This window comes from Impatiens glandulifera, chromosome 2, assembly GCF_907164915.1.
Source record: "Impatiens glandulifera chromosome 2, dImpGla2.1, whole genome shotgun sequence".
NCBI classification, from domain to species: domain Eukaryota; kingdom Viridiplantae; phylum Streptophyta; class Magnoliopsida; order Ericales; family Balsaminaceae; genus Impatiens; species Impatiens glandulifera.
Window position 1 is genome coordinate 43410101 of NC_061863.1, and position 22681 is coordinate 43432781.

The 22681-nt window shown below is 30.2% G+C and overlaps 3 protein-coding genes across 4 annotated transcripts; 2 read left to right on the forward strand and 1 right to left on the reverse strand.

Annotated features, from left to right (window-relative positions):
- Positions 1 to 45: 45 nt before the first annotated feature.
- On the reverse strand, positions 46 to 5330 carry LOC124924908 (D-xylose-proton symporter-like 2). Its single transcript, XM_047464891.1, has 14 exons — positions 4967 to 5330; positions 4793 to 4890; positions 4068 to 4146; positions 3844 to 3903; positions 3599 to 3665; positions 3384 to 3508; positions 2603 to 2704; positions 2119 to 2487; positions 1777 to 1824; positions 1606 to 1668; positions 918 to 998; positions 717 to 815; positions 499 to 636; positions 46 to 411 (listed from the first exon to the last, which is right to left on the reverse strand). The coding sequence occupies exons 1-14, from the start codon at positions 5018 to 5020 to the stop codon at positions 280 to 282; spliced, it is 1515 nt and encodes a 504-aa protein (XP_047320847.1). The 5' UTR covers positions 5021 to 5330; the 3' UTR covers positions 46 to 279.
- A 2811-nt stretch (positions 5331 to 8141) lies between these two features.
- On the forward strand, positions 8142 to 13043 carry LOC124927850. The gene is made up of 3 exons (XM_047468337.1): positions 8142 to 8821; positions 10359 to 10894; positions 11858 to 13043. Exons 1-3 carry the CDS (start codon positions 8652 to 8654, stop codon positions 12763 to 12765), a joined length of 1614 nt encoding a protein of 537 aa, XP_047324293.1. The 5' UTR covers positions 8142 to 8651; the 3' UTR covers positions 12766 to 13043.
- Positions 13044 to 18836: 5793 nt separating this feature from the next.
- On the forward strand, positions 18837 to 21189 carry LOC124927020 (gluconokinase). Of its 2 annotated transcripts, none has more exons than XM_047467355.1 (5): positions 18837 to 18934; positions 19260 to 19410; positions 19509 to 19554; positions 20406 to 20485; positions 20664 to 21189. In XM_047467355.1, the coding sequence occupies exons 2-5, from the start codon at positions 19392 to 19394 to the stop codon at positions 21080 to 21082; spliced, it is 564 nt and encodes a 187-aa protein (XP_047323311.1). In that variant the 5' UTR covers positions 18837 to 18934; positions 19260 to 19391; the 3' UTR covers positions 21083 to 21189. The 2 variants fall into 2 exon arrangements, with proteins under 2 accessions (XP_047323311.1, XP_047323312.1); XM_047467356.1 differs by having other exon boundaries at positions 19512 to 19554.
- Positions 21190 to 22681: the final 1492 nt, after the last annotated feature.

Consider the following 22681-nt stretch of genomic DNA (forward strand, 5'->3'; position numbering starts at 1 on the left):
ATTCTGGATAGTTCAGATTTGATTAAACACGAGTTGACTCTAAAAAACAACAATTTTCATCATAAACAATCTTTTATTAGAAACAAATGACCTTACAAATGTTCATATGCCTTATACAAAACACGTACTAATAACTCTTACAACTTGTACACTGTATTCTTATGGCTTATACCAAACACACACTAATTACACAATTTAGGCATGAAAATGGAATAGAGATGAGCATCATCTCTATATCAGAACCAAACTTGAATATTTTGAGGTACCAAAAAAACACCGCTAAAGGATTTTAGCTTCTATCTCCTCCAGAGTAAGCCCTTTAGTCTCTGGTATCATGAAATATATAAAAACGACAGAAATTGCAGCTATTACAGCAAACCCATAGAATAAGATTCCAGCCCCGAGCAAGGCCTGTAAAAAGGATCAGTTACTAAATAAATTGAATGGCATAATTGATAAGTATATATGAAAATGCATTTTAGAGGAGGGTTTAATTACCTTCAAAGGAGAAAAGGCAAATGTTACAACTGCATTAGATCCAAAATTCACAAGCACAGCTATGCTTAACCCACGTCCTCTTAGTCGCAATGGAAAAATCTCAGAAATCATCAGCCAACCAATTGGGCCAAACGATAGCTGCAAAACCATATGCCAATAGTAGCGTAAATTTTCATTGTCTAACCACACATACAAAAGATAAACTTAAAATATAGTACCTGATAACAGCCTACATATAGTAGGAGTGCTACTACTGCTATAGCTGGTTTACCATCCAGGAAAGTGTAATATGACCCAAGGAGGATCAATGTTATTGTCTGCAACATAATTGAAATGGATCGTTTTATTAGATAGTCTCGTAATTTTGCCACAATATTTGTTTTACCAATCCTGGTATAATATGGAAATGGTTGAATTACCATGACAGAAACACCTCCAAGTAGTAGAGGCCTTCTTCCAAGTTTATCAATAACCAAAACTGCTACTCCAGTCATGACCAACTAAAAAAATTGCAGTCAGATATATAAGAAACTTAATAACACTGCCAAATGAAAATTAATAGAAAATATTGAAGAGAATGGGATGTTATGCCCCTATCAATGGAAGATTTTTTTTAATTTAAGTGTTATCATCTTACGAATACTGAGAAGAAGAAATCATCATTGACATTACAATGTTTAAATAAAGTGGATGGATTCTTACACCATTGCCAACAAACTAAAGTGACATAGTAGCGAAAAGAAATGTAAAAATACACATGTTTTTTTAATAGAAAAAAAATTATACATGTAATTATTCACAAAAGATAAAAAGTTGAAACTGTAATTCGTTATTCTTTTAACCTAGTAGCATCCTTTATTCTTCCATTTAGACCCCTTCATCATCAACAATTTTAGTCTCCTCTTTGATCTTTAATAGTTAAAAAAACAATTACGAAAGGAAGACTAAAAGGGTTCATGAATCATTTGTCTTTCAGGGACTAATTGGTCAATTAAAACCTTTTAGATGTGTGGAGCATATCAGAATAAGTCCACTATCATATCTAAAGCAAATAATAAAATATCTTATTAGGATAAAAAAAAAGGTTGTGAAGGTTGAGCACTGCACCTTCAGCAAAGCAAGAAGAATTGAGACCCTTGTTGCATCAGATGTCGCAGAAAAACCTGCACTCTACAATTTTCCAGGAAATCAAAACCAGAAAATTCCCCATTGTTGCATTCCAAGTAATATGTTAAATCGTAAGACGGTTTTGAAGCATAGAAATGCAATCAAGTCTACCTGAAAGATGGATGCAGCATAATACAGTACACTGGGCTGCCCAGTAATCTGCCACCAAATAAAGAAACTCAAATATAAGCTTCTACATTTGACAAGTATGGTATTTCGATGTGGACTCATATGGAAACACTGTCTGGAGCTGGATTTAGATTTGGACGAGAAAACATAAATAAATTTATTTGGAAACACTTTTTTTTGTCAAGTATCACATCCGGATGTTGATTTAGATGAGATAATAATATGGAACATAACTTAACTAAACATATATTAATAAATTTGGTGACGTTTTCTCATCCAGCTCCAGAAAGTATTTCCAAATGGGAGCACGAGTACAAAACATACCTGCTGAAACAAGACTAACCCACAACCGATAATTAGAGCTTTCAAACATTTTCCATGGAACATCTCAGCTAAGGTGATCTCTTTCTCTCCACCAGTATAGGAAAGCTCAGTCAGAATTTCATCTACTTGTGCTGGAGCTGAGTCGCCAATAGATTCACCCCGTAGTCTACATAAGCAGAATATGGCTTTCTCTCTTAGTTCCGGCATACTTCCCTTTCCCTGTATAGCACATAGAAGTATCCATCTTGGGGATGCTGGCAACCACCACATTCCTACCCCCATAATCAATACAAAGGGAGTACTAGCTACATAAATGTAGCGCCACCCACCCACTATGTTAACTAAAAAGCTACCCAGGGTGTAACCTATCTGCAATTGACTCCAGAGGGTTAACCAATGAACAAAATTGATTGCAAATATTGATCATAGAGCTCAAAACATCATTAATTTGCAAATATTCATTAAATTGTTATATGGTACTTACAAGCATCCCTATAACTATGAAGCATTCTTTCAAAGAGATAAGTTGGCCTCGAATCTTACTTGGAGCTGTCTCAGCAATATACATGGGAGCAGCATGCATTGCCTGTCACCCAAAACGTTAAAGAAAATAGAAAGAAAGCAACATCAGATACCAGAAAAAAAAAAGGACAATCACTTTAATCTATAAATAGGAAGCATTTTAGGAAAATAGTTCTGTTTTTTGCCATCCAACTGAATTATTGCCTTTTCCCCGCACACTTTATTTTAGGAGGTTTTAACCATTGTAATGAGGGCATATAGCCTGCCTCAGAAGAAATGCAATGTTGACAGCTAGAGACTACACTTTGCATATACGCAAAATCAAATGATTGATAAAACTTAATATGCAGACAAGATTATGTGTTACACTCTCTCTTACATCCTTCTGTCTGTTGTGAGACTACAGTATATAAGTACAGATCCAAGGTGTGAAACATACATAAAACCCACTTCTATATCTCTTGTGTATTTACAATCTTGTCTGAATAACTTAAGATGACTAAATCAAAGACTTTCAAGTTAAAAGAAATTACATGGCAAATGTGGACTTGATCTAGTTAATTAAGAAACAACTCATGCAAACCATTCATGTTCTGCAGTAGCAGTTCTCTTAGCTTGATATGAAAAAAAAAAGTTATATATATGCTATGATGTTCTGGAACTGAGTCTTGAGAATTTGCATCTATTGCGTGTTCTTCCTGCAAATCTTGCATCATACAGTAAATATTGCAACTCCGTCTTACCAGTCCAATTCCTATACCAAAAATGAAGCGCCCAATCACCATAATCACAAAGTTTGGCGCCAAACCAGTTACTAGAGCACCAATAAAATATAATATGGAAGCCAAAACCAACTCTCTCCTCCTTCCTGTAAAACCAAAATAATGTCCAGTAGAAACATAAGGACAGAACATCCTCTAAACAACAAAGAAACTTGGAAGATGCTGAATAAGCTAACCCAGAAAGTCAGCAACAACGAAAGCCACCATAGAACCAATCAAAGCTCCAAAGAGTGACCCACTAGTCTGCAAAGAAAAAGTCCATAATTGCTGAACATAATAGTTAACCTATCAAGAGATTCTTTCAGCATGTCTTAATAATCACCAGAAACTGAATTCATGGAAAGGGTGAAAATCATGAAAAACGAATAACAAACACCACAGACATTATAAACATAATACATGATGAGGAAAATAGACTTACTATTAGACCAATTTGCACTGCATTGAGATCATACCAAGAAACACCACTAAGTGTAGATGACTGCAAAAAACAGAGCTCAAATAACTATTGATTTTTTTTAAGTCTCACCAAAATGTTGTAACATTAAGTCTAAATCCAATTTTACCACCTCCCCTGATGACAAGACCAAGAGTTATATTGATGAACACTCATATTTATGTTACAGTATTCCCCAAAAATCGTACCTCTATAGATATTGTAGCACAAGAAGTTGCACCAATATCATAACCATAGGTTAATCCACCTAATGCTGGGAAGAGAAATCTGAAATCATAGATTCACTTGTTACAAAAGAAAAGCTGCAGTACCATTTCTCCAGGAGAGAAAACAAGTACCAGCATCTAATGACAAGCTAAAAGAACAAAGGTACGTGAACTTCAAGTACAAGTCATTAACACTTCATACACTTTGCAGACAACCCCAAATAAACTTGTTGATTTTTTATCGTTTTTTAAAAGAGGGTAATCTTGTATTAGAGGAAATTAAAGAGAGTAATAAAGATTAGATTGCTATCCAGTCAAAATAGTCTCACATAAACTTGTTGATGTACCTAAGTTCAGAGAAAGAATGTCAGGGACAAAATGGATGGACACAAAGAAGCACCTAAAGTATATGCAATAGAAGATAAAACTATAAACATATTTTGAAAAACAGTAATAAGGTTTTGCTCATTGGTGGTGGAAGAAACGTCAAATGTGAGAGTTTGCAAATGGATACTTAGATTAAACACAAGACAGTACAATTGAGAAAGAGGTTCTCGCAGTTCTAAAGTACTCAACACAATCAAAATACATTTTCTAAACTAAAACCATCTCGATGTGAATAATGCATCCAAATTCGAATGAAGTAGAGAACAAAATAGTATCCCTTGCTTAAGCTAACAATATGATTCTACAAAACATATACTCACGGCAGAATTGCAGAAATAACAGAATAGTTTTCTGAATGCTGATGACCATTAACAATAAGGGGTTCTTGGAGTTGGCCGCCATCAATCTCACCCGAAATCTTCAACAAGTAGAAAACTTTTAGAACCTCAACAAACAAAAGAAGGCATAATAAGTAAAGATTATGAGAAAGATACATTCCCAAATGAGGAAAGAACTGGCTCATCAAGATCAGATGAGTGTAACGCCATGATTGCAAAATAGATTGAAGTGGGTAATAAGTGATTGAAGTTAAAGGAGGAAAGGAACGGAAAATAGTTGGGTTTTGAGATTCAGTTTTGGAATGGAAGAGGTGGTCTTAAAGATGTTCATTCAAAGGTGCTTTGTCTCATGCAAAGACTATTAGGTAGAACCAGAAAACAAGTGAAAGCCATTAATGAGATGAAGAAGATAAGATCGATGAAATAGTAAAGAGATTCACAGTTTGATTCAACTGTATCTTCTTCAAGATGGAATTGCGGCGAAGAGGATAGCTACGTAACAAACAAGCTCAAGATCAAGTTTTCAACCAGACATATCTTTTTCACTATATTTCTCAAATTTTAATTTTATATAGTTAACCTTCCAAACTATGGTTAACAAATAGAGTGAGTGATTTGAAGAGGAGATCAAAATTTATGTTTTTTATTTTAAGTAATAAATTTACAAAAATTTGACTATGTTCGATTTGTTTAGTATGATTTTTTTTATTTCTCTCATGGCTCAATGTAACGGGCTCCGTCTTTCCACCAACAATATGTGCGGAACTAGTTACGACATTCGCAAAAACGAGTAAAACACAAGAATTCTATAGAGAGTAAATAATATTATATCACTTAAATACTTGGTAATTTTTAAAGTTCTACAAGTATTTATATGTCCTTGAGTAAATTACAAGTAAAACAACTACGACAAGGAAAACATTAAATGTAATAGGTTGAGCGTGGGAAAAATTTGATTGTGACAGTGGTAATATATTGTTTTGAAGCGTACTATGACAACAAGTGGTAGGGCACTTTAGAGATTCGTGACCTTATTTTCGTTCTCAATTTTGTTATCCTATCACGATTTTATTTAAAATCAATTTTTTTTTAATTATAAATTAATAAATTTGAGACTTTATTTGAAATATTAATGTTTACTTTAAAATAATAATATTATTATTTCATGGATTCAATTTCAAACCCTTTAAGTTTGGATTGAATATTATTTTTTTACTTAATAAAATATTATTATTATTATTATTTTTATATATAATTAAGTATTTTATATATTTAACACTATCAAAATTATATTTATAAAATTTATTATATTAATTTATCTATTTGAATAAATAATATTTTTTTAAATATATATATTCTCTATTTTCTTGTTTTTATTTTATAAAATAGTAAGAATTTGTATAATTAAAAAATTTATAGTAAATTAAAAGTAAGCTAATGTTTTTATTAATATGGCCCATAGGGCCTTGAACGATTCTTCCTTCTTCATAGGACAAATCTTCATAGTACAAAGTACAAACAACCTTTCAACTTTGGCCTATTTGAAAACATTTAATGGCTTGTAGTTGTAGCACTGAATTTCAGTTTGATTTAAAAATAAATATTTATGAATATATGTTTATTTCATATAAATCATTATTTTAACAACAACAACAACAACAAAAGTTTTGTTTATAATAAAATTTATGAACTTTTCTTTTACCAAACATTAATCCAGATAATGTTTTTCCAAATGAACTAGGTCCACTTTTTCTCATTGTAAAAAAAATCATGAATGAAACAATGATATTGCTAACAACCTAGTCAGAAGTATGTTTGTTCTCATTTGGATAATAGTTATTTTTTCAATTAATTTTATAAAGTGGGTGGTTACTTAGGTAAAAAAATTGTTGATCAATGATAGTATAATCATATAATAATTTTTTTAAGAGATGATATTTTGATTAATAATTTTGAGTATATAAAAAAATTGATAATTACATAACAAGGTCTAATATAGAAAGAAAAAAAGTGATAATAATTCATTTCCATGTTAAGTTCCTTTATAAGATTTGTCTAGGGTAATTTGTTTTTCTCTCACAATTAGGTAAGCTTGTAAAGGAGTTAAGTAAATGTTGGTGAACTGAAAAATAATTGATATTAATAAATAAAAAAATGATGGATTTTTTGTTTTATTTATATCTTTAAATCAAAGTTACTTCAAAATTCATTACTCTTCTAAACAACTAGTTTATTTAGTAACAAAAATCATGCTTATAAAAACATATGTAACTAGTTGAATTTTCATTTATGACTTAGATGTTAAAATCAACAATAATCATTTTTAATTTTTTTAATTATCCAAATGTTTATAAATTGAATGAATTTGAGGTTATTAGTCAAATCAAAAATTTAGGGTCATTTCTAACATGCAAAAAGGAGATTGTTTGATGTTGTTATGTAAAGGTGTTTTTTTATAAAGTAAGAAATGAAATTGGAATTAAACCCTAAAACTGAAATTATAAACTAACCATAATTCTATTATTATCCAAATGTATTTAATATATTTTTTTTTCAAACAAAATATATTATTATTTTATCATTTTATATCATGATTCACAATTAAGAGCGGATCTATGCTAGGGTTGAGTTAGACTCAAACTCTTTTCGTAACGTTAAAAACGTGACATAATCCCTTAATTTTTTATTTTTTAAAATTTAATTCATAATTTATTTTTCTAATTATTAAAATAGATAAAAACTACACTAATATACTAGTTTCATTTATAAATTTCTCATTTTTTAAAATGTACTCAAACTTCAAATTTTGGATCCGTCCCTAACGTGTTTAAAAATAATATTTTTGTTTGTATTTACAGGTTAATATATTGAGAATCAATATTATTTTTCTTAATAAGTATAGAATCTTATACCAACCCTCTTATACTTAATTTATATAATCATATTTGTGAAATCAATATTTTTATAATATATATTTAAATTATTTTTATTATATTTTTTATAATATAAAAATTAAAATTAAATTAGAATTTTATATTTTTCCTAAATATAAATATTGAATTGAATAAGAAATGTTGTAGAATTGGTCCAAATTCAGCCAAATGAATTTAATGGGTTTTTATTATTTTATTTTTTTTGTTGTTGTTGAAAAATAATAAGTTATTTGAATTTTTAATTAGTTAATTATAATATAAAATTATAAAAATAGAGTAAATTATTTTTGAGTTAGTTAAAAAAAAAAAAAAACTTGAAAGGAAAGTTGAGACTGGTACGTCCGGTTAATGGAACGGCTCAATACCAACGGTTCAGGGCCGTCAACAACGAAAACAGAGAAGAGAAGAGAGGAAGAAGAAGAAGAAGAAGACTACGAATGTAGAAAAACCAGAGTGATAGAGAGAAGTTGCGAATCCGCCTATAATCGCTTTCAGATTACTTACAAAGAAGAAACCCTAATCACAACCCTTCTTCTTCTTCTTCGAGTAACTTGTTCCATCTGGATCCGTTCTAGCTAGATAGATAGAGTCTATGAAATTCGTTTTGTCCAAAACACCACTGATCAGTCTATGAAATTCTCCCAAAAAAACCCATAAATGAGACATCATCCATCTCTCACCCCTTTTTCGATCTTCAAAACTGCTCCATTTCCTCTCCTACGGAACCACTCCCGATTCTCTCTCGTCTTTTCTGCTGGTTGAATTGATTCATTCATTCTATGTGCTTTTACTTCATTCTTGTTTCCGATTTAGGAGAGCCTGCAGCAGGTACGATCAATCATATATAAATAGATAGATAGAAACCGCATTTGAGAATAATAAATAAATCAAAGTTCATCAAGAGAGATATGGAAAGTTCAGATAAGGTAACCATCGGAAGTATCGTCTGGGTTCGGCGACGAAATGGCTCTTGGTGGCCTGGGAAGATACTTGGGCCTGATGAGCTTTCTGCATCTAATATCATGTCTCCTAGATCGGGAACTCCTGTTAAACTCCTAGGAAGGGAGGATGCAAGTGTGTAAGTCTTCTTTTTTCCACAATCATCAGATTAAACTAAGAGTTTGATTGCATCTGTTTTTTGCCTGCTATATTTGTTCATGCTTGAGTTAGTTGAGTGTAGCTGGTGCCTTTTGTTTCATGAACTTGGAGGAGAGATGCTATTCTATTATCCTTACTTGTTCTATCCATTATATGTTCTTAATGTTTGCTTCCAACTATTAATCTTCTCATTCTTGCTCTTACTTAGACTTGTCTCTATTCTGATCATTGTTAATACATTCGCAAAGTATTCAACTTATGCACTAAAATAGCTATTCAATCAGATGGTAAATCATCTTAGAAACAAACCATTAATTGAAAATTGAAGAAAGATTGAGTAATTTCTATCAAATCTTGAACAATCCATCAATTCAATTCGAGGGATTATACTTACTAAGATTTTCTCATACCCCTTACAGTAATTTTAAACTCCAAGCCTAAGACATGTTTCATACTTACATAAGCGTAATAAAACTCATAACTTTGACATTCTTTCACAGCATATTTACATCCAATTACTTATGTGAAATATGAATCTTCCGATGTTTAAGTGCTATTTGAACATATCTCATCTCTTTTCTTGATTCCAATTATCAAGTTTCTTCAGACTAACTCTAGCATGAAGGCAAATCTATACTCCAACCACTGATGACTAGTCATCAAATGAATATAATCAGATGCTTTTGGTTATATTTTGATAAATATTTACCTTAAACCATTCTTATCAACAATGAAAGAAAAAGTAGGACCTGTTAATTGTTGACTCATCATCCTTCCATTAGAAGCTTATAACATACTTTAATTAATATGCTCACCTTAAATAATACTCCCATTGATTGTTAGCCATCAACTTCATCACATTATTCATTGATCCCATTTGATTCAACTTTACTCACATCAAATAATCAACCTAATTTGGATTCTATTTTTCATGCTTTGGGTCCCATCGATCATTTAAGCATGACATCAATGTTGGACAGTTTTCATTGAAAAGAAATGCATTTGATTTGATAGATAGTAAACAGTTTCAATGTAATCACATAATATAAAATTGACGTAAACAAAACTTTACTTAGTCTTGGTAATACCAAAACCTTGCAACACTTCTAATTCTAACTGTTTCTTTCTTATATTCTTGCCACTATTTCCAGCCAGTCTGTTAGGACTCAGAAGTAGAAATAGTAATTAGTCTAGAGAACACATATAAACAGCCTTAGATGATTGTGCATCACATATGTTGAATGAATTGAAAGTCTGGTAACACATTAATCTAGTCTTTTTTCAAAGGTTAAAGTTTGTATTAATATAGAGTTTGTTCCTAATCTAGTACCATTTTGGTATTGAGAAAAGTTCAAACTTGTGCCGAAAAATAGCTATTCACTCATATGTATAACTAACTCTGTATAAGTGAATCCTGTATTAGATCAAAGAAGGTTTAATGACTTTCAAGCTGTAGCTCTGCAGATTCCTTTCTTATGTGTAAGTAGGATAAATTTTCTTTTGGATTATATTTTCAGTGATTGGTATAACTTAGAGAAGTCCAAGCGTGTGAAGGAATTCCGGTGTGTTGAGTTTGAAAATTGCATTCTAAAGGTCGAAGCTTCCCTGGGATTGCCTCCTAAGAAGAGAGAGAAATATGCACGTCGTGAAGATGCTATTCTTCATGCTCTTGAGCTTGAGAAGGATCTAATGGAAAAGAAACATGTAAGGGATTCAATATTGCCTTTAGAAAGTATGGACAATGGGAGAGGAGAAAATCCATTGGCCCACGAGTCTAGTGATGGTATGATCTCAAAGCCTTTCTATGGTGAGGCACAAAGTGTAGCTGTATGCGATACTAACAGGGACAGATTTGTTTCCTTGCGCGGAAAATCTGGTGATTTAATTGATAATGATCATCCTGGTTCAAGGAAATCTATATCTGTATCTGCTTCTCAAATGGGTAACTATGGTCCGGCTGGTTTTAGCAGGGAGGCTGCTGCTGTCTCTGGTTCTGTGGAAGATACTGAAACAGATACAGCTGGGACTGATGAGGACAGTGCAAGAATCCCAGGTTTTAATTGCTTCTATAATAGTCATTTTTAAGCTAACTGTCATTGATGGTTTGTTTAATCATGTTGTTCATTGGCTAGTAGTGTGCCAGAAATCTTTCATTTTTTTAAAACAAAGTCCAGTACTTCTGATAATGATTTATGAACTTTATTATTATGCCTGTCTTGGGGCTTGTTTGATGTGGGTTACTTGAATTAAATTAATCAAACATTCCATCAAATCATCAATTGAAATACCAAATACCCTTAGATTTGGTATAAAGAATAAAAATAGGGTATTTTGGTATTTCAAATGAGGAGTTGATGGAATGTTGAACTATTTTTATTTAATCCAAGTAACCCCATCAAACAAGCCCTAGTTGGTGTGCCCCAAACTCCATTATAAAGAAGTGTTAAACAAACAAATTAAAGAATAACAAATAGCCTCCTGAATTTGTAGTTAATGATCAAAAACGATGAAAGGATCATCTAAGCCCTAATATAATATTTAAAAGCTGTCTCTGATGGTTTGTTTATACATGTTCATTTTGGTTAGTAGTGTTCCAGAAAATCTTCCCTCTTTTATTTTTTAAAGTCAAGTACTTTTGATGCACTTTATTATTATGCCTGTCTTGGGGCTTGTTCAGATTGCTTCACATCTTGATCTCTGAGAATGTGGATTATTTGGGTCAAATTACCGAATTGTCCTTAGATTTGCTATTTTGAAATATGTCATAAAGAATAAAAATAAGGGTATTTTGGGATTTCAATTGACGATTTCAGGGAATATGTCTGATTATTTGGATTTAATCATCAACCAAGCCCTTGTTGTCATTCCCAAGACTTCAAGAAGAAGGGTTAAAAATACAAAGTAAAATTGTAGTTAAAGATCAAATAAGCTCCCAACTTTTAGAAAAAAAGATCATCTAATATTGAATCTAATACTTCTTGATGCCTGATTCTTTTTCCTTGTTTGATTAATGCAGAAGATGGTATAATCACTGTACTAGAACCAAAATCTTCAAGATCCTCAGAATTACAATGGAAGCATGAAATCACAAGCAACGATGAACATGATGATTTTGCATCTGGCGGTGGCAATACTCCTATTGTATCAAAATGGAAACTTAAGAGGAAAAGAAACAGTCGTGGCATTGTTAAAAGGTCGATCCACCACACAAGAGACAATAATAACAACATCCTCTCAAAAAGTCCCATTTCTGGAACAAATTTCACTGGAGACGAGAGGAATCACAGGTCCCAAAGTGTCTTAAACAACAAAAGGCAATCTGTAACTGCAAATTCTATATTAATAGATACAGAATATTCCGACCATGATATGATTGATTGGGAAGAATTGAGTTGGAATCACCAAGAGAGGAGATTGTTGCTGGACGTTGATGTTAAGGTCCAGGCAAGCTATAAAAGACGACAGGATGTACCAATGATATCATTAATAAGCAAGTTGAATGGTCATGCAATAGTTGGGCATCATATTCCAGTTGAATCTATAGAGAATTGTAAATTTTTAGTCAATAACGAAAAAAGTGTTCCTCTCACAAAGAGGACAACTGTAATTCCTCGCCCAGATGAAGTTATACATGCAGATATTGAAGGAAAACATAAGAAGTTGTCGGGTGGAGGAGGTTATAAGGCGACAACTGTGCCAAAGAAGAAGAAGAAGAAGAAAATAAGCTTATTATCTTCGTCTAGCCAAAAGATAAAAACGCTTTCTTCAATTGGCAGGTATGGTGGCATTGTGAGTTATAAAGAAGATGATGAAGAAGGGGCGATGAAAGGGGAAACAACAACAGGTTTGACTGCTGTAGCTTGTATTCCTGTTAAGTTGGTGTTTAGCCGGTTACATGAGAAGTTGGTTAGCCGCCATCATTGAAGGAGATCATCGAAATAGTAATTAAACTACAAAGGAGGTCTATATAGTAGTGTATGTATATATATTATTGCGACATTCGCAATTTTATCGCAATTTAACTGATGCTAGAATTATATTATTGTTATTATTAAGATTTTAGCAAATGGTTGCAGACTAAATGCTGGGAAGAATAGAGATAATGATGTATATGTTCATGAGATGCTTCAATCATAATAATTCATCAACTGAATGTAGATTGTTTATTGCAAAAATTCAATAAAAATATATATTATTTGAGATTTTTTGACTTTTGAGTTTAGTATTTTTTCTTTAGAATTTTTTTTTATAGAGTATTTTTTTTTTTCCAAATTAGTTGGGATTTTTAGATTATTAAGAACATCTCAAATAATTTTTTATCAAACCAAGCACTCATTTGTTTTAAAGGGTATTTTGTAGTTCTTTTTCTTTTAGAGTTTGTAATTATTTAGTTTTATATTTATTTGAGTTACTTTGAATTTTAGATTATTTATAAATTCTAGCTATGTGTTTTTGTGATGCTTGATTTTCAATAATAATAAGTGTTTGATGTTCTTAATTTAAATTTCTTCATTTTAACCGTTGATAGGAAATCGTGTTGATAACTATTTTTTTTTAATTATCTTTTTTTTTGTTTCTTTAAACATGAAAATTTGATATACCTATTTTATAAATAATATTATTACAATATAATAATATTAAAATAATATTTTAAAATTTTAAATTTAAAATAACTTAAAAAGAGATTAAAGGTCAAATTAGGGTTAATTATTAAGATATTTAAACTATATTTAGAAAATTTAATAAAAAATTAAAAATAATTTGAGGTTAAAATATTATATTTATTTTATCCAAATTAAACCCAATAAGGGGTTGAAATTATTTAATTATAATTTTAAGCATAAATTATGTATAATGCCTTAAAACAATTAAATAAATATCCCAAAATAAAAATAATGAACATAATTTTTATTATGTTTCCAAAAATATTTTTTGTAAAATTTTTGGTGAAGAAAAACGTAAGAAATGAATTAAAATTCGATTTCAAATAACCATTTTATTACAAATATAAACTGATAATCCTGTGTAGCCAAAATTATGTTTAATTGTTACAGCAGAATTCAGGGCCATCGGATTAACGGTGTATTTTCATCCAATACCTAGGAAGACGCCACACATCCGGATGTAACAGAACACGCGCGCACGCGGGGCCACACTCGATCAACTAATGGGACGTCAACCTCGTTAGTCTAATCGTCCAAACGCAGACGGATCTCCAACGGAAGGCAACAATGTATTTCAGTTAAACGAAACGACGTCGTTTTGTTCGTCTTTCCCGGTCGAACAGGGCGATTGATGGAGATCGCGTCGACGCCGTTGTCCCTCCATTTTTTTCATCATGTGCATGTCTTCTCATCGCAATCATTACCCCAAGATAAGATTATGAATCTTATCTTGAATTGGGCTGGCAAGGACAAAACAAAATCCTCGAAGATGAACTTCAGTCGACAAATCAGAGTTGAATTCGATTTCCTTAACCGACCTAACTTGGTATAAATACCCTTTAGACGATCCTTTTCCAATCCATCAAATAATCATCACATCTTACAACCTAAATCAAAGAATGAAGATTCCAGCAAGAACTGAATTTTTGTAAAATCCTCTCCGACAATCAAAGCTTTGATCTAGGCTTCGGAAAAATTTATAACACTTCATTGGAGTGTTCTCCAACTGTTAGTAAGCATTCAGAACCATTGTAATTTAAATTGTGATTGAAAATTGATTTTTTTCAAGTTTGATCGACTTGATCTGTTCTAAAGTTCAATTATGTGTTTTTTTTGTGTAGAATCATTCTCTAGATGATATATGAACTTTCTGTTGAAAGAGATTTTATCAAATCAACCTTGAACGAAAAAACAAAAAATTAGTTTGAAAATCTGGATTGTTTGAATTTGATGTTTTTGAGCTTTAAGTTTGAATTTTTGATTCAAATAGTTGCCTAGCATGTTTATAAACATGTTAGGATGATTTTCAGATTATTGTAACAACATCTCGATCATTTTGATCCAATTAAATTTAAAAAAAATGAGTTTGAATTTCGTTTTCAAAAGTTGTTACAGAGTTTGAATAATGTTCTTATTTTGGTTGTGTTCAACTATGTTCATCATTTAAAAGTTAATAGTACAAGAATTAGGCCTTAAGATGACCTAATTCGAAAGATCCCAAAATTTGACCTAAAAACGGTTTTGAGAAATTGATCTTTGTAGAGATCGATTGATCGTGATTGGGGTTAGGACTTTTAATACCTTCAATCATATGAGTTGATTGCAACTTATAGATCTTGATTTCATGATATGTATCAAAAGATACAAGACTTGAAATTCTTGACCAATTCAAGAACACTCGGTACTCTTGAACCAAGGCAAAGGACCGAGGTTCTTAGCTTGGGACCGAGAACTAGGTCTAAGGATCCTCGGTCCAGATTAAGACCAATGATCGATGTTTTTTAGTTAGGGGCGAGACCTAAGACCGACGTTCTTGAGCAATGATCGAGGAATCCGACCGAGGTTTCTAACCTCCGACCAAAAGGTCTGACTTGGAACCAAGCCTCCCAGGTCCACGAACGAGAAAGCTAAACTTGGGACCGAGCCTCCTAGACATAGGATCAAGCCTCCTGAACCCTAGAACCGAGCCTTCCGATCTTCGACCAAGCATTCCGAGTTCGAGACTAAGCCTCCCGAACTCATGACCGAGCCCGTTTGAGCCTATATTGGCAAAATGAGACCCAGACCCTAGGACACTGGTCCTAAGGCATGTTTAGTTCCACTTTTCAAAATCTAAAATTATTTTGGTAATTTTGGAACCACAATCCATTTTCAAATAATTCCGAAAGGTCAGATGATGATATTTAAATATTTTGGGATATTTCCTAAACAAATATTTTTGCTAAGGCCCCGTTTGGAATTTATTTTTAAATTATAACATTTTTCTCATATTTTTTTTAAGTTTTATATCAACGCAATCGCAAGTACGCCCTTTTAAATAATTTTGTATAATTATATAGGTAATTCAAACATATCCTTTTTAGGACCCATGCTACTAATTAAATGAAATAAATGCTATAAATAAATCTTGTAATAGCCAGACTTTTGTTTTAAAAAATAAAACCGTCATTTGACGAGCGCGGAGGATATAACGGGAAAGCCTTTTCACGAATGTAACAAAAAACTGAACCCCTTATAGAAATTCTAGTATAAAGTACGTTTATAAATGTACATTTTACTGATTTTCTAAAATTATTTCGCGACTCTATTTTTTCAAATAAATAATATTTTAAATTAGTTATGTTTGATTAATTTAAACCGAGTTTTGGTTAAATTTTTATTTGACCCCATCTTGTTAAAAATTTGAATAAAATTAATTATTTTTATATAATTAATTTCTAAATCTCCAAGTATTTTTCAAAATCTTTTAAAATAATGTTTTCTTTTAAAAGATACCTAATACACAAACCAATGTTGAAACGTATCGAACTTTGAGCCACCCCGCGATCTCCCGTATTGCTACATGTCATCCAGATTAGGGTTGCAAATGAGCCGAGCCGAACTCAAGCGTATTGAAGCTCGAACTCGACTCGATTAAGTATTTATTAGCTCGACTCGAACTCGAGCTCGAACGAGCTTATAAACTGGAGCTCGAGTTCGACTCGACTATATTACCTACAAGCTCGGCTCGACTCGAAAGCTTGAACAAAAATTTAATTTTCAAGCTCAAACTCGAGCTCGAGCTCGATTCGAACTCGATTCGAGCTCGAACCAAATTTATTTATATAATTAAAATATCAAACTTTCATACATATTAATAATTTAAAACATGATATTTCAAAATTAAAATATGAAACAATCATAGCAATTTAAAATTCTAAAACACAATAATCCAAAACATTAAATCACCATTACTAATTAAAATTCTAAAACATAAAATTCAAAAATTAAAGTACAAAACTATAAAAATTCTTTGAACATTCAATATATTAATCATTTTAACTTATGTTCTTCAATCATAGCACATGTACAACTACCTGCATTTAATAATATGAAATGTTTAATCTTAAAAATAATTAATATAAAAAATAAATGTTAAAACAAATAACTAAAATTTAACTTACTTTAAGAGGTAGATATCGACAACAAAATTTCTTGATATGTCTTCTTTTTCTGAAAAAGTGAAAAATTATTTAAATATATGATAAAATTCAATACGTAACCTAATAAAAAAAATTCAGTATGTAACATCTAATATAAAAAGAATTAATTAATCTAGATATAAACTAATTAACAAATCATTTTCAATTTATTAACTCGATACGTTTTCTATTAGATATTATTATATATATTTGAATTATTTTGGTGCAAATATAACAAAATTCAAACTAGGAAGAATCTAACTTATAACAATAATTTTTTTTTTTTATATATTATTAATCTTATAAATTATTTTTTTCTCTAAACATATTATATATAATATATATATCCCTTTATTCTCTCCATATTATATATAATAAATATATTAACTTTTTTTTCTTTAAATATTATATATATTATACTTTTATTATATAATATATTAATATTTTTTTATCTCTTTCAATATTATATATAATAAACATTTTTTTACATATAATATATTATCTATTTTTATCTGTAAATAATTATATATTATAATATACTAATTATTATATCCATAATATTTATTTTTATTATATATAATATATTAACATTTTTTTTTATCTCTTTTCAATATAAAATATAATATACTTTTATTATAAATAAAATATTAACTATTTTTATTTCTTTTTATACTAAAATAATTATTATATCTTAATATTATTTTATTATATATAATATATTAACCATTTTTTATCTCTTTCAATATTATATATAATATACTTTTATTTTTTTAATTTATTATATAATGTTAATCGAAGTCTAAGTTTATCGTAATACATGAAAAAAAATATATATAAACATAAATTTCTTTTAAATAAATTTCTTTTAATACATGAAAAAAAGATGAACAAAACTTACCTTGTTCATCAGTAAAATAGTTTTTTCCTTCTTTTGTTGCTGGATTTAAGGTAAAAAAAAATCAAAATTAAATAAAAAATAAAAACAATAGTTATCATAAAAGTGAAAATAAATTTAATTAATTGTAAGTCTCTTAAGTGTAGACAAAAAAGAAGAAAATGAATAGATGAAGACTAAAAAATAAGAGATTAAGAACTAAAGAAATAGTGAAGAAATGGTGAAGAATGAATGAAGAAAAGATTAAGAGTAAAAGAACGAAATGATTAAGAGTGAAAGAACGGTGAAGAGTGAGCGAAAGAAATGGTGAAGATGGAAGAAAAAATGAAAGAAGAAGGAAGAATGAAAGAAGAGACGATTAGATGAAGAAGATTAGGTTAGATGAAAAGTCATAGATATGTTAGAAACTAGGGTTTTACTTATGGATTGTGGGCCTTCGACTTTGAAAAGAAAGAGAGGGAAAAAATATATTATTTGAGTTTTAATATTAAATAAAAAAATTATATATTATATACTTAAGCTCGAAAAAGCTCGACAAGCCATCGGGCAAACATTATATGAGCTCGAGCTCGACTCGAATTTTAAACGAGCCGGCTCGAGCTCGGTCAAAGTCAAGCTCAAGCCGAGTTTTGACCGAGCGGCTACTCACGAGTAGCTCGACTCATTTGCAGCCCTAGTCCAGAGACGTGCTAAGCTACAGAAGAGAATTCATGGGAATTAAATTTGTTTAAAAAAATTCTTTTATATTTAAAAAATATATTTTTTTTTTTGTTGTGAAAAAAAACACTTATAATTAACAGTTGTATTTTGTCCAACTAACAGTTGTATTTTTTTTTTTTATTATTTGGAAAGCTAATATCCTTATCATGTCTAACTTTTCTTATACATTTTAAAAAAAATGGTTTAGTAAATATAATTACTTTCTTAATTATTTTATTTAAATTTGTGATATTACCCATCGTCGTCAACTTCTGTTTAAAGTGGACGCCACGTCCTGAATCATCTCTCTTCTTCTTCTTCCTCTGTTCATGGCGGCATCGATTATCAAGTTAGCTTCATTCCAGAACTCTTAGGTATGTTTCTCTGTGTACACAGACACGTTCAATTCTTCTTCCGTGTTCATAGATAGATGATTTGCATTGGTTGGTGATTTCACTCAAACGATTCCGAATTGATCCTCCTCTCCCTCTTACAGTCTTACTATACATATATATATACTCAGATTCCTTCTTATTTTGAAAGATCAATTTGAATATCTTTACTCAATAGTTTCAACCCTAATTTTGCCATTTTGGAAGCTAACTCTAGTTAGTCTCTATGTTCATGTAAAGACTGGATTATTAATTAACCTACTATAACTTCTGATTTCTATAAACATTGATTAATGATCAATTGCAGGGACATACATCAACTTATCAACAACAGACAAAGAAGAACTCATTCATATTTATTACCTCAGAAGCCACAAACAACACTATCTATCTATCTTCTTCTTCATTTCCTTGATTTATATCAGATTTGCACTCAACCATGGCATCAGAAGCTCAAGGTGGATTTTGGCTAATTCCCTGTATGCTAGTTAGTGCTTGTAAACACAATGTTAGACTTTTCATTGACTAATAATAATGATGTGTCTTTTGGGTGCAGCAGGAATTGCTCTCATACTCATGGGTGTCAGTGGTGCTGGCAAATCGTAAGTCTTGATTCTAACATTCCATTCAAATTTCATTTGTTATCCAGCTTGTGATTCAACTTCAAATTCAATGTTAATTCAATATTTAGAAATTTGGGATCATGCACTGAAATAATGTTTCCTTTTTGTCCCAATCAAATGAAATAATCAAATCTTGGCTTGGTGCCTTCTATGCTTTAACTATTAATAGTTAATTCCATAAGCCAGACAATCCAGATAAAACTAAGGATAAATAGTTAATTCCAGTTTTATAGGAGTTAGTTAGTTACTTAAACCATGTGAATTTTCTGTTCTTGATTTGTAAGAGCAGGGGATGCTCTCTGGTAGATTTGGAGTTTAGGTTAGATGATTAATGGAACTGAACATCCTGCCTGACATGTATTGTTGTATTGAATCAAACCTTCTTGTAATTTACAATGTTTAAATAGAGTTAAAGGGGGCTGTCTAATTAATTCCTATAAAACTGGAATGAACTAATTAGAAGAAGATAATTACTAACTCCATAAAATTGGAATTAACAAATCATCCTTTTCTAGATCTGGATTGTCTGGCTTAATACAAGTGGACTATTTGGTGGGAGCATATAATCTCTTAAAAGAGTATCAATGGATTATTACATAAAATAAACACTTCTTGTCATCACAATCATATGAAGCTCACATTTATACCCCATTTCAACCTCTTATGCTTTGATTTAGAAATAGATATATTTCCGTTTGATAAAGAAAATGTAGATGGATTTAGATTACATATAAACAAACTGATACCAAAAGGCAGGCCCATGTTTCAGAAGAAGGGTCACCGCACTTAATATACATATTATTTATATAATTTGATCTTTGCTTTGGTAGGACAATTGGTGAAATGCTGGGAAAATCAATGGGTTGCACTTTTCTTGATGCAGACGATTTCCACCCAGAATCAAACAAAGGTAGATCCTTAATTCACTTATCTTAGGGTGTGATTGATTAGAGGTGAATTTGCATTGGAATTGGAAAGGGCAATTCTCACTCACAGTTGTATAATCTCCAACATTTAATAAATGAGTTTTTATTTGTGAAATTAAGTTAATAATCTTGGAACATATTTATATATGGAGGATACAAAAGAGAAGATGAAGAAAGGAATTCCTCTATCGGAGGAGGACCGCATACCATGGCTAGAAATGCTTAGAGATACTTTGAAGGAGAAGTTAATAATGACGGGGGAGAAGGTAATAATACTAGGTTGTTCTGCTCTTCAGAAACACTACAGAGATATTCTAAGATCGGCTGATCCCAATTACAAAGCGGGGATTTATGAGCGTTGTATGGTGAGGTTTGTGTTGTTGGAAGTGGGGGAAGAAGTGCTTATTTCTCGGCTAGAGAGGAGAGCCGGGGAAGGAAAGCATTTCATGCCTGCTGCACTTTTGAATTCTCAGCTGGCTTTACTAGAGATTGATGATGATGAAGGAATATTGAAGATCGACGCTACACTAAACCCTCTTGTAATTGTCGAAACCATTATGACAAAACACAATCAAATGTAAAATGCTACCCCTATATGCATAATACAATAATTCTTTCATCTCTTCTTGTAAGAAGGAAGAAGAGGACTGCTAAATTGTTTGAATTGAAACTGGAATTCTATTTCTTTTAATCAAAACCTTCAAATTAACCAAATGATAAGACATTTGTATTAACTATTCAAATTTCTCTGCATATATATGCTATGTGTTATGCTTGTTATTTCACTGTCAAAATAACTAATTAATTTTATGTTCTTAGAAAGAAAATAAAATAATATATAAAATGTTAAGACCTTGGGAAATATTCTCAATGTGGTCCAGTTTTTGGGGATACAGCCTTTTATGAAGGAAATTAAAATGTTCTTATATTACTATTATTTTTTGAAATAATCAAACTTTTTTCATTAAATCAGTAGATATTGTATTAACAAAGTTGAATTAGAACTTTGAAAATGATTAAAATAAAAAACGATTTTCATTCTCAAACTATTCTTAATATCTATTTACGCATTATTTAATTTTATAAATATAATATATATAATTAAAATTAAATAATTAAAATAAACTTAAATATTATATTATATAATGAAATATATAAAATAAACAATAAAATAAAAATATTGCAACCTTTACATTATAAAATGAATACATAACACATAAATAAGGCGGAGGTGATATATTTTTTATTTTCATATATTAGCATGCAATATATTGAATAATTTCACAAATATTGTAAAAATACGAATATAACTCAACAATGAATCAAACATAATTAACAAATAATTAGAAGATTACATGAGAAAAAAAATGCTCTATTTTAACTAAAATAAACCGGTCTTAAAGAGTAATAGTTTGTTGGTTGATGCTCACGTTACCCTAACTATGATCATTAATATTTAATAATATATTTTATTTTCTACCTAATAATGTACATTTAATTTTAATTATATATATATATATATATATATATATACTATATTTATAAAATAAATAGTTTGTGAAATTAAAGTGATTAAAATGAAGAAGTGAATAAAATTATTGAATACTAACAGATTTTCGTACGATTCACACACGAATAAAAATATTTAAAAAATAAATTACTAAAAAAAACTATAATAATATATATTTTAATGTTTAAAATTCTTAATAAATCACGAATAATATATTAAAATAAAAAATAAAACACTCTCATTTACCCACTCACAAATTTCATCGTAAATTTTAACCAATATCATTCAAATACAACCCGACCTTTTTTATCCTCAATTCGGCTAACTATCTATCTCATTCTATATTTATCCACCTCAATAATCGACCTCTAATATGTGACCTTACATTCTTACTTCTATCAAAAAAAATATATATATAATATTTTTAATTTAAATTTTAACCGTTATAAATTTATGGGGGTCAACCCACAATCCGACCGAAGTATCAATTTATTTTCACATACATTTCAAATTAGCTAAAGATCTCAACCCGGCAATTCGGACACTTTTGAAATTAAGTATCATATTATATTATATATATATATATATATATATATATATATATATATATATATATATATATATATATATATATATATATATAGATTCCCCATACATTTAGGTCTTGTTC